General features: G+C 40.8%; 1 protein-coding gene across 1 annotated transcript in view; it reads right to left on the minus strand.

The window, feature by feature from the left end:
- Positions 1-16,028, minus strand: part of ARHGEF37 (Rho guanine nucleotide exchange factor 37) — a 58,815-nt gene that overhangs the window by 37,108 nt on the left and 5,679 nt on the right. Inside the window, exons 2-3 of the mRNA XM_005683157.3 lie at positions 3,487-3,683; positions 1,856-1,979 (exon numbers count right to left, since the gene is read on the minus strand). Of these exons, the coding sequence (XP_005683214.2) occupies positions 1,856-1,979; positions 3,487-3,672 (310 nt within the window). The 5' untranslated portion in view covers positions 3,673-3,683. The remainder of the gene's footprint in view (positions 1-1,855; positions 1,980-3,486; positions 3,684-16,028) is intronic.

Raw genomic sequence — 16,028 nt, forward strand, 5'->3', positions numbered from 1 at the left:
TCAGTAAACTTAGTATAATTTTCATTGTTTATGTGAAATTCAAATGTAACTGAGCATCCTGCATTTGATGTGGCCAATCTATCAGGGAAACAGGGAAGCCAGGGAATGGAGATGTCACCAGGCTTGGACAAAGTAGCATCTTAACTTTTTACAGGTTAAGCTAGAAGGCAGAAATGAACAGGTAAGGACCCTTAACAAGGAATTAGTTGAATCTCAAACCCATACCAACAGAAGATGCTGACCTCAGAGTCCCCAGGTCTCTGGAGCATCTTCAACCTGAGGCTGTAACAATTTCTACTCAAGGGACTTCCCTGGTGGTCCAGCGGCTAAGACTCTACATTTCCAGTGCAGGAGACCCGGGTTTGATCTCTGGTCAGGGAACGAGATCCCACATACCTTAACAAGAGTTCACATGCTGCAACTAAAATCCAGTGCAAATAAAATATAATAAAAAATCTCACTCAAATAAGTGGTCATCATTAACAGAAATATAGATAAAGTGATAAAAGGTAAAAGTATTACCTAGATACCGTTAAAAAATCTCATTCCTTAATTTTGTATTCCTCTATAAAGCTCTAGGAAATAGTTGGGCTTTCCTGGTGGCTCAGTGATTAAGAATTCACCTGTCAATGTAGGAGACATGGGTTTCATCTCTGGTCTGGGAAGATCCCACAGGCCATGGAGCACTAAGCCTTTGCATCACAACTGCTGAGCCTGCGCCCATCCACCTTTGTGAGCCCATCCACCTTTGTCCTCTGACTCCACCTGAAAACCTCTGACCATAGAAGTTTTATCAAGTAGCCCCAGAACAGGAGATGGGAAGGGACTGCAGAAGTTTGAAGTTTACACCTACTCATCCTCCTCCTTTATGTCTGGTCATCCTAATTATTTCAGAATCAGGAGTCCACCTCCATCTCTCACCTAGGTGAAGGTAAAACCACCAGCTGATCTCATTACTTCCACTCTTGCCACTCTTTCACAATCTACCAAAAGGATCTTTGTACACAACTACCAAAAGGATCTTTGAAAAAAAGGAATCTGACCATATCACTCCCCTGCTCAAAATTGTCCAATGATGTCTCATCACACTTAGGAGCAAATCCACACTCCTAGAAGGCCTTGCAGGATCTGGTCCTTCTCTGCCTCTTCTATCCTATCTCCTATACTCTTCCCTTACTCATTGCCCTGGAGCCTCACCAGCCTTGTCCATCAAACATCCCAGGCTCATCTCTGCCAAAGAATAGGGCCTCTGAATACCTATTTTCTCTACTCTTTGTCCAGATCATCTCATAGCTGGCTCCTCCCTAACAGGCTCAGTTCAAATGTCCTCTCTTCAGGAGGCCTTCTATTTTCTCAAAAGTTACGGTATTTGTTATTCTTTAAATTACAAATTACTACTTAAAATTCTCCTGTTTATCTGTGTATCTTCTGTCTCTCTCACTCACTAACCCAAAAGAACCAAAGGTCAGACCCTCTGACTGACTGGACCCTTCTGTTACCTCAGCACACAGCACAGTGAATGGCACACTGCAGGTGATCACTAAGCACCTACTGAGTGAATGACTGTGAAAAAACCCTGGGATAGAGTCTCAGCCACACCACTAACTAATTATGTGTCCATCAGTAGGTCCTCTTTGTCTTGAGGCCTCAGTCTCTTCATCTATAGTGATGGGGTTGGGCTGGATATCATTTGAGAGTTCTGCCAGCTCTGACATGCTGTATTTCAGGGACTCCCAAAACAGCCTCTCATTGAGCTGCATCTCCCTGGAATGCTGGGGAATGTACAGCAATGACCACATGCCTAGAACAATTCCACGGGAATCTCAGGCTGCCAACTGCCTGGTTTATTGCTCACCGATCAGCTGCACTTGTTCCTCTTCCCTGGAGGCTGTCTCCTGCAGATCATGAAGCAGTCTGCTATTCACCTTGATGATGTCATCAATGTTTGAGAACAGGACATCCAGATCTCCCTGTGGCAGCTAAAAGGAACAAAGACTCCATGGAAGGTTGCTCAGGAGTTCTGTAAGAGTGATTTTTTGGTAGGTTTTGGACAGTAGTCCAGAATAGTCACACCATCGGAGTTCCGTCTCTCTTGGGAAGACCATTCCAGAGGAATGTTTGAAAAGACTTTGAAATTTCATAAGTTAGGTATTTTTATTACTCTAAGAGATGAGAGGAAGAGACGGAGTACTCAGCATGAAAGGAAAGCTGAACTGCGTTATCCTAGGTCTGCTGCCAACTATAATTTTTCTTCTCTCATTTCCCCAGCTGCCATATAAATGTGGGAAGTTGGACTTCTTTCCAGCTCTGACACACTTGGCACCTACCACTATTACCTTTAGATATATTCTGAACTCCAGCCCCTATGAACTAAACTACACCACTGTTAAAAGGATGCAGGATATTTACATATGTTGACTGTGCTCAGCTGCTTCAGTCATGTCCGATTCTTTGCAACTCTATGGACTGTATCCTGCCAGGCTCTTTTGTCCATAGGATTTTTTAGACAGGAATACTGGAGTGGGTTGCCATGCCCTCCTCCAGGGGATCTTCCTAACCCAGGGACTGAACCCACATCTCCTGTGTCTCCTGCACTGCAGGCAGATTCTTTACTGCTGAGCTGCCAGGGAAGCCCTATATAGAATATATATAAAGACAGAAGCCCTGGATGCACAATCAAGTGGGAGAAGCTAACTGTAGAAAAATATCTAGAGTCTGCTTTATTTTTGCTAAAATAAGTAACAATCTATATTTGTTTGTTTAATGCCTCCAGAGGAAAAATCCCAATTTCGGAGGGTAAAATAAGGGAGGGTTTTCATCTACATTATCTGCTTATTTCATTTATTCAATAAATACTAATTGGAGTCCATTATTTATATGTCAAGAACTGGAATACACTGAACTATTAATAAACAGCCTTTTCCGTTATGGACCTTACATGCTAGAGGATGGTTGAAATTTTAGAAAGAGAGCCTGTGTTATTTTTGAAACTGGGGCAAAAAAGATGTAAAAAATGAATACTAAACTAGAAACCCATGTAATGATTACTTTTTCATGTTCAGTTCAGTTCAGTCGCTCAGTCGTGGCTGAATGTTGAGCTTTAAGCTTTAAGCTTTTTCACTCTCCCCTTTCACTTACCACCCTCTAAATGAGACAGTTACAAATAGGTCACTTAAAACAATCTGTTCTAAACTTAATAAAGGTCTATCTTATCCATTAGCTCATTTAATTCTCTGAGGTGATTCTTCTCTGCTCATTTAGCAGAAGAATATACTAAGACTGAGCAACTAACACTTTTTATACTAAGGCTCCAAGGTGTCAAAAGCCTTGCTGAAGGTTGCAGGGCCAGTAGTAGAAGTACCATGACTTTATATTCACCACTTTCCCCTCCATCAAGCCTGCCCCAGGAACAGATGTGAGGTCTCAGAAGCCGGGACCCATGTCTGCCTTTCTAAAGACAGGCCGAGTGTGGCCCCACCCAGGTACCTGCTGCAGGCGGCTCCTAATGTCAGAGGCACAGAGCTGGAGCACGTGCAAGTAGGAGACCTCGGTGTCGAGGAGCTCCCTGACGGCCAGCCTCTGCTGGAGCAGGGATCTGTCCTCAGAGAGTCGGTCATCCCCATCTGGAGCACCAGTTCTAGAGGACAGCGCATCGTCCCCATGACTCGTCATGTCAGCAGGTTCTGGAAAGACAGACACATCCAGATTCACTTCTGGGAGCTCTACTGGCACATGCTGCCTTTAGTCCAGAGACAACTATTCACCGAGCGGCCTAAAAACATCTTTAGCTGCCTACAGAGTCAAGATGAACTATTTACTAATATCTGAACAAATCTTAAAAGGTAGAACGCAGCTCAGATAATTGTTGACATTTTTAATTCATCTCCCAGGATTCAGACAATGTGCTTGCTTGGCTTTTTCTTCCTTTCCCCACCCCCAGCTCTCAACCCAGATTTCTTTATCTGGTTCACTGACTCTCTCTCACCCTCTTTCTCCCAACGGTTCCCTCATTTTCACCTACCACTACCCCGGGGATTCAGGCCACATTACCTATCACCTTGACTATTTCTATAGCCTCGAGAATCAGTTTCAAATCCAAACCCCTCTCCCACCTGCTGCCACCCACACCCATTCATCTTGGATATGCTTCCAGTTTAAACTTCCTGAAACAAAGCTTGTGATCTGGTATCCTCTGCCTCTGGCCTCATTTTCCCTCTTCCCTGACACTCCAGTGAAAGAAAGTCACGTGCTTTTCTCCATTCCTGCATAGTCATTTCCTGCCTCTGTGCTTTTGCACCTGCTGTGACCCCTCCCATGCCTCTAGGCTCTTGCATCCATCTCTAAGGCCTTTCCTGATCCTCCCAGCCAGATGTTCTTTTCTCTTCCATCTCTAAGTTTAAAAAGTACAAATGGCAATACTATGGACAAGAAAAATCTCCCTACTACAAAACACCTAGAAATGCAAGATCAGCTTTAACAAACTTCCTTTTCACTGGATGGCAAGTATTACAAGAAAGTAAAGGAAATCAGTAGGGATCCCCAACCAGAGGGAATGGAAAACCAGAGCAGGAACAACTAAGCTGATGCAGCTGTAGTCAAGTGGACAGGGTGGGCAAAGAAGAGAGCACTGCCCAGCTCACTGATTCAGAGACTTGGGCATTAGTGCCCACGGAGAATCAGGAAACAAGCTCCTTTCCTCAAGTACGCTAGAGAAATGGGGGAGTAGAAAAGAAATGCCCCCCTACCTACACAGAAAATGACAAAGATGTTTCTTCATCTTGACTTGGGTCCTGAATAAAGGAAAAGTCCTTTCTGAAAACTCATAACAGGCCTGCTTTCACTGGATCGCAGGTTCAAATGTATACTACACATGTGTTCCAAGGAACTCAATGCTGAGAAATATGCCACAACAAAAAAGAAGTCTTGAACTAATGCTAGTATTAATATCCACAGAAAAAATAAAATGTCTCCAGGAGGACACATTCTTAATCTAGGCTACATGGTACTCCAAGAGATAACCCTGTCCTGAAGTTGAGCTTAAAATCCAAAATTATAAGAACTCCAGTGTAAGTGAGCATCATCAGAGACAGCAAGAGCAGGATTAGATCCCCAGAACATCAGACAATCAAACTGTTGGACAGAAACTATAAAACAAGCAGGAGAAGAAAAGACATACAAAAAACAAAGACCTGTACGATTTTTTAAAGCACCAAGCAGAACTTACAGATGTTAAAAATTTAGTCTTTGAAATTAAAAACTAAATGGACACTTTAAATATTTAGGAAAGAGAAATAGGAAAGGAGCAGATAGATATGAAGAAATTATACAGACTGCTAAAAAGAAAGTGAAAATCATGCAAAATACGAAAGAGAATTAAGGAATCTGGATACTGAAATAAGGTCATGTACCAACTCTGTGTTCCAGAGGACAAGAATAAAGAGAGTGAGAAGAGGCAATATATGAAGAAATGAGACTAATAATTGTCCAGAATTTATAAAAGATATTATTGCTTAGATCTAGGAAGTACAAGTCCCAAGCAGGATAAGTTTTTTTAAAAAATCAAATCTAAACACACTAGGAGGAAATTTCAGAATCCTGAAGACCTGGAGAATTTACCTTATAGTTTCCTTGTCAGGAAACTGTTTGACCAAAATAAAGAAATAAATCACACACAAAAAGACACTAGATACAGGAAACTGGTAACCTGATATGTGAGAGGCCAAGGAAATTCCCAAGATAGATAAAAGGAAATCCTAAGTTTGACTGTTGGTGACAGACAGCAAACAGTCTGGGCTAGATACTAGAATGTCTTGAGGACAAATTTACTGAAACAGCAGAGAATAGGGTCCTTATTTAGGCAATTACACAGACAATACATGTGAAACTAAGAAATAAACCAACAAACAAAAAAAATTGTTATAACAATTTTTATAACAAGATTGTGTAGAAAAGGTAAAAGTAATTATGCGTCACTACCTGATTCAACTATAAATAGATTCTACACAGGTAATAATGCAAGTGATCTAATTCATATTATGTACTGAGAGGACAGGGTGTGGGAGAAGGAGTCAAAAAGAGCTAACGCCTAATCCTCCATAGTGGAAATCAAAGAACAATGCCTAAATTGTGCTGCTCAAGAAGGAATAGCACATGTGTGCAATCAGCTAAAATCAGCAGAAGGAACTGCCTGGTAGTGCCTGGAGAAGGCAAGAGAAGAGGACAGGGTGCTTTTTATAACAAACACTGTACAACAGAATTATCTGTTTTTCCTTCTCATCACAAATGTAGAACTATCCATCTCTTTAAATTATATGCTTTCATAGCTTTGAAGGGGCTTCCCAGGTGATGCTAGTGGAAAGGAATCCGCCTGCCAATGCAGGAGACAAAAGTGATGTGGGTTAGATCGCTGGGTTTGCAAGAGCCGCAATAGTAGGAAATGACATCACACAGACACACACAGACACACAGACACACACACACACACACACTGCTGTGAAGTGAACTAAAAATTAAATAATGAAGGACAGAGTGGTATGCACCTAACAGAAGAAGGAAAGTTATGACCAACCTAGACAGCGTATTAAAAAGCAGAGACGAAAAAAATTAATTAATTAAAAAAAAAAGTAAAAAGCAGAGACGTTACTTTGCCAACAAAGGTCCGTCTAGTCAAAGCTATGGTTTTTCCAGTAATCATGTATGGATATGAGAGTTGGACTATAAAGAAAGCTGAGCGCTGAAGAATTGATGCTTTTAAACTGTGGTGTTGGAGAAGACTCTCGAGAGTCCCTTGGACTGCAAGGAGATCCAACCAGTCCATCCTAAAGGAGATCAGCCCTGAATATTCATTGGAAGGACTGATGCTGAAGTTGAAACTCCAATACTTTGGCCACCTGATGCAAAGAACTGACTCACTGGAAAAGACCCTAATGCTGGGAAAGATTGAAGGCAGGAGGAGAAGGGGATGACAGAGGATGAGATAGTTGTTGGATGCCATCTCTGACTCAATGGACATGAGTTTGAGTAAGCTCTGGGAGTTGGTGATAGACAGGGAAGCCTGGCATGCTGCAGTCCATGGGGTTGCAAAGTGTCAGACACGACTGAGCGACTGAACTGAACTAAACTGAACAATTAAATGTAAGAAAAAGTGAGAATTTCTCAATTTTGCTGGAGATCAATATTCCAAAATAAATTATATTCCTGTGCAAACCAACAACAATTTTCAAGAGTTCATTTAAGGAAAAATAGCACAATAAGAATAAAAAGATTCAATAATAACGTGTTATTTATTCCTTCCTAAATATCTTAATTTAACAAAAGATGGGGAATTCCCTGGCGTCCTAGTGCTTAGGATTCCAGGTTTTCACTAACATGGCCTGAATTCAGTCCTCGGTTGGAGAACTGAGATCTCAAAAGCCACACATACAATTAAAAATAATAATAATAGGTGTACAAAATCTTTATGGAGAAAATGATAAAGCTTTATCTAAATATATTTAAGAACTAACTAGGAATTCCCTGGGGGTTCAGCAGCTAGGACTCTGAGCTTCCACTGCTGAGGGCCTGGGTTCAATCCTTGGTTAGGGAATTAACAGCCCACAAGCCATGCAGTGCAGCCAAAAAAAAAAAAATCAAGCAAACAGAAACATAATGAGATACCATTCCATGTCAAAGAGATCAGCAAAATATGAAAATAAAACGTTGGTATGACACTGTATGAATGGGAAATCTCATATACTGATATGATGATATAAATTGTTGCAACCACCCTAAAGAGCAACTTGGCAATATTTAGAAAAGTTGAAAATTCACACACTATCAGGCCAAGGAGTGCTACTCCTGGATATAGCCCCACCTCTGAGAAACTTCTCCATATACACACAAGAAATATAGATGGGAATGTTCACTGCAATACTGATGAAATAACAAAAAATCAGAAAAAACATGTGTCTCAATGCAAGTGAATAAATAACTTGTGGTATAATCATATAATAGAATTCTGAACAGTTAAAAAAAAAACTATAGATTCATGTATCAACATGGATATCCTCATAGATGTTGTAAAGAGGAAAAATATATATATAAGCAAGTCCCAGAAGGATATACAGTGTATGTGTTAGTTGCTCGGTCATGTCTGACTCTTTGCAACCCTATGGACTATAGCCTGGCACTCCTCTGTACATGAGATTTCCCAGGCAAGAATATTGAAGTAAAAAAAAAAAAAAAGAGAATACTGGAGTAGATTGCCATTCCCTTTTCCAGGGGACCTTCCTGACCCAGGAATCTAACCTGGGTCTCCCGCACTGTGGGCAGATTCTTCACCCTCTTTACCTGGGAAGCCAGTATGATACTATTCCTTAAAAGTTTAAAATATAAAAGGAAAAAAAAATTAAAAAGTTTTCAGAAGTTTAAAATACGTGAAATAATGCTAGATTTTGTTTAGGGACAAATACATGTAGCATAGGTATTAAATATTTTGTAGATGTAATTAGCAATGCTGTTGCTGCTGCTAAGTCGCTTCAGTTGTGTCCAACTCTGTGCGACCCCAGAGACAGCAGCCCACCAGGCTCCCCCGTCCCTGGGATTCTCCAGGCAAGAGTACTGGAGTGGGTCGCCATTTCCTTCTCCAATGCATGAAAGTGAAAAGTGAAAGTGAAGTCGCTCAGCTGTGTCCGACTCTTAGCGACCCCATGGACTGCAGCCTACCAGGCTCCTCCACCCATGGGATTTTCCAGGCAAGAGTACTGGAGTGGGGTGTCATTGCCCTCTCCGGTAATTAGCAATAGATCCAGGTTATTAAGAAAATTTTCACATATTGAGGTATAGGGAACTCATTCTGGCTTATACATGATTTGACTTGATTTTCTGCTACCTAAAATGGGCTGTTTGTGACTTATCAGACATACACTGTCATATCTGCTTTAATTATTAAAGAAAACGGCATAGTGACCACAAGGAAAGAATGTCTATGTTAAGGACTAAATGTCTCCTTTTCTGGAATACCAATGTTGGTATGCCTTCGATGATAAGACTCCCTCCCCTGAGGTCATACTGACTTACTGTGAACATGCTGATCTGTTGGACTGTTTTCTTTAATAATTTATTTATTTCTTACTGTGCCGGGTCTTCACTGCGAGGGGCATTTCTCTCATTGTGGTGAGTGAGGGCTACTCTCTAGATGCAGTGCTCTGGCCTCTCACTGCAGTAGCTTGTCTTGTCGCAGAGCATGGGCCCTGGGGCATGTGGGCCTCACTAGTTGCGGTCCCAGGCTCTAAAGCACAAGCTCAGTAGTTACAGTACACAGGCTTAGTTGCTCTGCAGCATGTGGGATCTTCCTGGATCAGAGATCAAACCTGTGTCTCCTGCACTGGCAGTTGGATTCTTTACCACTGAGCCACCAGGGAAGCCCCTGATCTGTTTTTTTCTGTAACCTTGAAGCAGTATATTCCCGATCTCTTTGATGTTCTTTATTCTGACATAATAATGTAAAACTGTGCTGCAAACCATGCTTCTCTGCAGCAGTTCCTCGGAGTTATCTGAGGGGCTGTTTCCTAGGCTGAAGTCCTCACTTTGGCTCAAATAAAACTTATTACTCCTATTATATTCTGTTGATTGATTTATTTCCATCAACATAAGATAAAAGTAACCTCTGGAAAGGGAGCTAGAGCAATAGAATTGGGAAGAGTATCAAAGAGGACTTAATAGTATCTGAGGGGCTTTTTAAGTTAAAGTTTTAATTTTGAGATAATCAGAGATTTACACACAGTTGTAAGAAATAATGCAGAGGTTCTATGTACCCTTTACCCAACTTCCCCAATGACATCATCAGGGAAAACTACAGTACATTTTGACAACAATATAGCCAAGATGCAGAACAGTTCTTTCTTAAGGATCCTTCCTTCATGTTGCCTTTTTAGCCACTTGGTTACAGCCCCATCTCATCCTTAATACCCAGCGAATAAGAATCTGTTCTCCATTTCTGTACTCTCATCAGTTCAAGAATGTATGCAACGTTGATGTATAGCAAAAATCATCACAATATTGTAAAGTAATTATCCTCCAATTAAAATTAATAAAATTTTTAAATAAAGAAAAAATAAAGAATGTATGTAAGGAGTTCTCTGGTGATCTAGTGGTTAGGAATTGGTGCTTTCACTGCCTGGCAGGAGTTTAATCCCTGGGTCCAGTTCCAGTTCCAGTTCAGTCACTCAGTCGTGTCCGACTTTTTGCAACCCCATGAATCGCAGCACGCCAGGCCTCCCTGTCCATCACCAACTCCCGGAGTTCACTCAGACTCACGTCCATCGAGTCAGTGATGCCATCCAGCCATCTCATCCTCGGTCGTCCCCCTCTCCTCCTGCCCTCAATCCCTCCCAGGATCAGAGTCCTTTCCAATGAGTCAACTCCTCGCATGAGGTGGCCAAAGTACTGGAGCTTCAGCTTCAGCATCAGTCCTTCCAAAGAAATCCCAGGGTTGATCTCCTTGCAGTCCAAGGGACTCTCAAGAGTCTTCTCCAACACCACAGTTCAAAAGCATCAATTCTTCAGCGCTCAGCCATCTTCATAGTCCAACTCTCACATCCATACATGACTACTGGAAAAACCACAGCCTTGACTAGACGGACCTTAGTCGGCAAAGTAATGTCTCTGCTTTTGAATATACTATCTAGGTTGGTCATCACTTTTCTTCCAAGGAGTAAGCGTCTTTTAATTTCATGGCTGCAGTCATGATCTGCAGTGATTTTGGAGCCCCAAAAGTCTGACACTGCTTCTACTGTTTTCCCATCTATTTCCCATGAAGTGATGGGACTGGATGCCATGATCTTCGTTTTCTGAATGTTGAGTTTTAACCCAACTTTTTCGCTCTCCTCTTTGTTACTTTCATCAAGAGGCTTTTCAGCTCCTCTTCACTTTCTGCCATAAGGGTGGTCATCTGCATATCTGAGGTTATTGATATTTCTCCCAGAAATCTTGATTCCAGCTTGTGTTTCTTCCAGTCCAGCGTTTCCCACGAGGTACTCTGCATATAAGTTAAATAAGCAGGGTGACAATATACAGCTTTGACGTGCTCCTTTTCCTATTTGGAACCAGTCTGTTGTTCCATGTCCAGTTCTAACTGTTGCTTCCTGACCTGCATATAGGTTTCTCAAGAGGCAGGTCAGGTGGTCTGGTATACCCATCTCTTTCAGAATTTTCCACAGTTTATTGTGATCCACACAGTCAAAGGCTTTGTCATAGTCAATAAAGCACAAATAGATGTTTTTCTGGAACTCTCTTGCTTTTTCCATGATCCAGCAGATGTTGGCAATTTGATCTCTGGTTCCTCTGCCTTTTCTAAATCCAGTTTGAACATCAGGGAATTCATGGTTCACGTATTGCTGAAGCCTGGCTTGGAGAATTTTGAGCATTACTTTACTAGCATGTGAGATGAGTGCAATTGTGCAGTAGTTTGAGCATTCTTTGGCATTGCCTTTCTTGGGGATTGGAATGAAAACTGACCTTTTCCAGTCCTGTGGCCACTGCTGAGTTTTCCAAATTTGCTGCCATATTGAGTACAGCACTTTCACAGCATCATCTTTCAGGATTTGAAACAGCTCAACTGGAATTCCATCACCTCCATTAGCTTTGTTCGTAGTGATGCTTTCTAAGGCCCACTTGACTTCACATTCCAAGATGTCTGGCTCTAGATTAGTGATCACATCATCATGATTATCTGGGTCATGAAGATCTTGTTTGTACAGTTCTTCTGTGTATTCTTGCCACCTCTTCTTAATATCTTCTGCTTCTGTTAGGTCCATACCATTTCTGTCCTTTATTGAGCCCATCTTTGCATGAAATGTTCCCTTGGTATCTCTGATTTTCTTGAAGACATCTCTAGTCTTTCCCGTTCTGTTCTTTTCCTCTATTTCTTTGCATTGATCACTGAAGAAGCCTTTCTTATCTCTTCTTGCTATTCTTTGGAACTCTGCATTCAGATGGGTATATCTTTCCTTTTCTCCTTAGTTTTTCACCTCTTTTCTTTTCACAGTATTTGTAAGGCCTCCCCAGACAGCCATTTTGCTTTTTTGCATTTCTTTTCCTTGGGGATGGTCTTGATCCCTGTCTCCTGTACAATGTCACGAGCCTCAGTCCATAGTTCATCAGGCACTCTGTCTATCAGATCTAGGCCCTTAAATCTATTTCTCACTTCCACTGTATAATCATAAGGGATTTGATTTAGGTCATACCTGAATGGTCTAGTGGTTTTCCCTACTTTCTTCAATTTGAGTCTGAATTTGGTAATAAGGAGTTCATGATCTGAGCCACAGTCAGCTCCTGGTCTTATTTTTGTTGACTGTATAGAGCTTCTCCATCTTTGGCTGCAAAGAATATAAGCAATCTGATTTCGGTGTTGACCATCTGGTGATTTCCATGTGTAGAGTCTTCTCTTGTGTTGTTGAAGAGGGTGTTTGCTATGATCAGTGCATTTTCTTGGCAAAACTCTATTAGTCTTTGCCCTGCTTCATTCCATATTCCAAGGCCAAATTTGCCTGTTACTCTAGGTGTTTCCTGACTTCCTACTTTTGCATTCCAGTCCCTTATAATGAAAAGGACATTTTTTTGGGGTGTTAGTTCTAAAAGGTCTTGTAGGTCTTCATAAAACCGTTCAACTTCAGTTTCTTCAGCGTTACTGGGGGAACTGAAATCCCACAAGCTGTGCAGTGTGGCCAAAATAAATGAATAAATAAAATTTCATTAAAAAAAAGAATCTATGTAAATCACACAGAATCTATATGTGAATTATATAATATATAACCTTTTGGGACTCACTTTATTCACTCAGCATAATTCCCTGGAGACTGATGTAAGCTGTTGTATGTTATTAATAGGTCCTTCCTTTTCACTGCTGAATATCTAAGATGTTCTATTAAAAAAAAAAAAAAAACTAAAACAGATATGACAAAAACGCCAAAATTAAACAAAGCTAGGTAGTAAGAACATGGGCATTTGTTATTTTGTTCTCTGCTGTTTTCTGAACAGATGAAATAGTTCCTAATATTTAAAGTGGCATGCGTCCCATTCAGCCTTGTACTCAGGTTACCTAGGGCTGGCTATGCCTCATCTTCCTGTCTAGACACTAAGCTCTTGGAGACAAGATGAGCACCCATTTATTGTGTCTTCCTGTCTCACAATGCTGATACATATATAAATATGTATTTGCATACATGAATGCTCCTTTTCATGTATTAGTAGCAGAAGTTTCTGTCCTGACACTGACACATGGATTAGATAACTTATACAAGGTGCTTGGCAAGAGCAAGGTTGTTCAGAAGGCAGAAGGCCCATACATACCTGGAACATACCTGTCTGATGCATAGTTGTAGTCCAGCTCCTGAATGCTGCCTGTGGCCCGCTGACCTGTCCCTGGCCCGAATCACTGACATTTATCACCCAGAGCATTGCTTCTCTAGAAAGATTCCGACAGGATTTCAGGAGAGCTATTAAGGCTACTCTGAACTGTTGCTAAATTAACAAAAGCCATAAGTAATACTTCAGAGAGAACTGCTCAATATTTAAAATAGCACTTACAGTAATTGCAATCTAGACCTCCCACCAGGCCTGGGAAACTCTCTCAGAGCAACATTTTGTTGTTCTCTTAGTTTATATCCCATGTAATGGAAAGAAGCACATTTTTATTTCTTTAAAAATATTATATATTATTTGGCAATGAAAAGGAATGATGTACTAATGTGTGCTATAACTACAATAAATGAATCTTAAAGACATTATGCTAAATGAAAGAAGTTAGTCACAAAGGACCACATATTTGATTATTCTGTTTCTATGAAATGTCCAGAATAGGCAGATCTATAGACATGGAAAATGGATTAGTAGCTTACAGGGCTGAAAGGATAATGATTTGGAGTGTAGTTTGGCTGGATTTCTTCTGGAGATGGTGAAATGTTCTAAATTTATTAGTGGAGATGGTTGCACAACTCGGCAAATATACTAAAAACCATTGATTTGTACACTTTAAATGGGTGAATTATATGACGTGAATTATAACTCCATAAAGCTGTTACCTACCCCATCAAATTAGGAAGCACTGGCAAGGATGTGGAGAAACTGCATCTCTCATACGTTGCTGATGGGATATAAAATGGTGCAGCTACTTTGGAAAATAGTTGTCTGTTTCTTTAAAAATTAAAACATACACTTAATAGCAGTCGCACCCAGGGCATCTATTCCAGAGGATGAAAACTTACGCCTATACAAAAACCTGTCTACAAGTGCTTGAGGAAGTTTTATTTGCAAAAGCTAAGAACAAAACAATCAAAATGTTGCTTTAATAGGGGGATTTAATAGGTGGATAGCTTAAAAAAAAAAAAAGATGGTATATCCAGTATCACAGAATACTCAGAAATAAAAAGGGATAAACTACTGATAGACTGCAACAACTGGATGGTTCTTAAGGGTATCATGCTGCCTGAAAAGAACCAACCTGAAAAGCTTACTGTGTGATTTCATTTATAAAACATCTAAAATGACAGAGAGAACAGAATAGAGATCAGCTGGTTAGGGATGTTGGTGAAGGGGAGGTGGGTGTGACTATAAAGACTAGCACAGGGAGAATTTCCTGGTGATAGAATAGAGCTGCATTATTGGAGTGGTGGTTACAGAAATCTACAGGTGACAAAAGGACATCTAAAATCAAACACATGAATTATATCAAAGCCAACTTCCTGGTTTTGACATTATGTTACATTGAAATAAGATGTAACCATTGGAGGAACCTGGTGAAGATATACCTAACCTCCATACTATCCTTGGAACTTCACTCTTGACCTATAATTATTTCAAAATAAAAAGTTAAATAAACAAAGTATTAGATAGCTTAAGTTATCCACTATCTTTGCAAATGCAGCTTAAAAGCCTGGGAGAGCAGGATGGGTGCCTCTGTTCTACTTCTTGGTCTGGTCTGATAAAGAGGCTTGTCCTGGAGAATACATGTGGGAAAATATGCCTTTCAATAGAGTCTAGTCTATGCTCAGTTCTGTGATCTCCTTGATGTCCTGTGATAGACAATTAAGAACTAAAGATAAAATCACTCTAGTACATGAAATAAAGTGAAGTGAAAGTCGCTCAGTCATGCCTGACTCTTTGTCCACGGAATTCTCCAGTCCAGAATACTGGAGTGGGTAGCCTTTCCCTTCTCCAGCGGATCTTCCCAACACAGGAATCAAACTGAGGTCTTCAGCATTGCAGGTGGATTCTTTACCAATTGAGCTATGAGGGAAGCGCCAGTCTAGCACACAGTAGGTACCAAAAGAAAAATGTTTGTTGAATGTTATGCAGTGACGGCGTCTGAGTCTAGGATAGGATAACACAGTTAATTCTCTTCTCTTCTCTCCTCTGTACACACTGGCACAGAAAATTTGGGCATTCACACATTCATTCAACAAATATTTGGAGCAGCTATTTCCAAAAATCCTATTGTTAAGGATTTTTCTGGGTTATGAGGATACAAATAAAGCGGGGAAAGGAGGTTCTACAATAAGGGTAGGGCATTTAAAATATCTGGTTATTTGTTCCAAGTTTCATTCCTCTAAAAGCGGAGGGACTGAGTAAATGGACATCTTGGTCATTTCCTCCTTTAAAGACAGAAGTACCAGGGGAAATGAGGGACTTCACTTGCGGTCTAGTGGTTGGACTCCAGGCTTTTATTGCAAGGGGCCCAGGTTCAATCCCTGGCCAGGGAACTAGATCCCACATGCCATAACTAAGTTCACATGCTGCAACTAAGACCCAGCACAGCCAAATAAATAAATATTAAAACAAAACAAAACAAACAAGGGAAATGATACTCTGAACCTAATTCTGACCAGTCAGAAGTGAATGGAGAAATGGAAGTAAGCAGGTCCCAGAAGAAAGTTCACCTTAAAAGTTCCTTCAGAAGGTAAGAATGTCATGGCAGGAAAAGATGAACATCCATCAGCCTTCCACCTCAAGTTATAGAGGGAGGTCAATTTAAACATTCAATGGGGGAAAAA

This window comes from Capra hircus, chromosome 7 (assembly GCF_001704415.2).
Source record: "Capra hircus breed San Clemente chromosome 7, ASM170441v1, whole genome shotgun sequence".
Lineage (NCBI taxonomy): Eukaryota > Metazoa > Chordata > Mammalia > Artiodactyla > Bovidae > Capra > Capra hircus.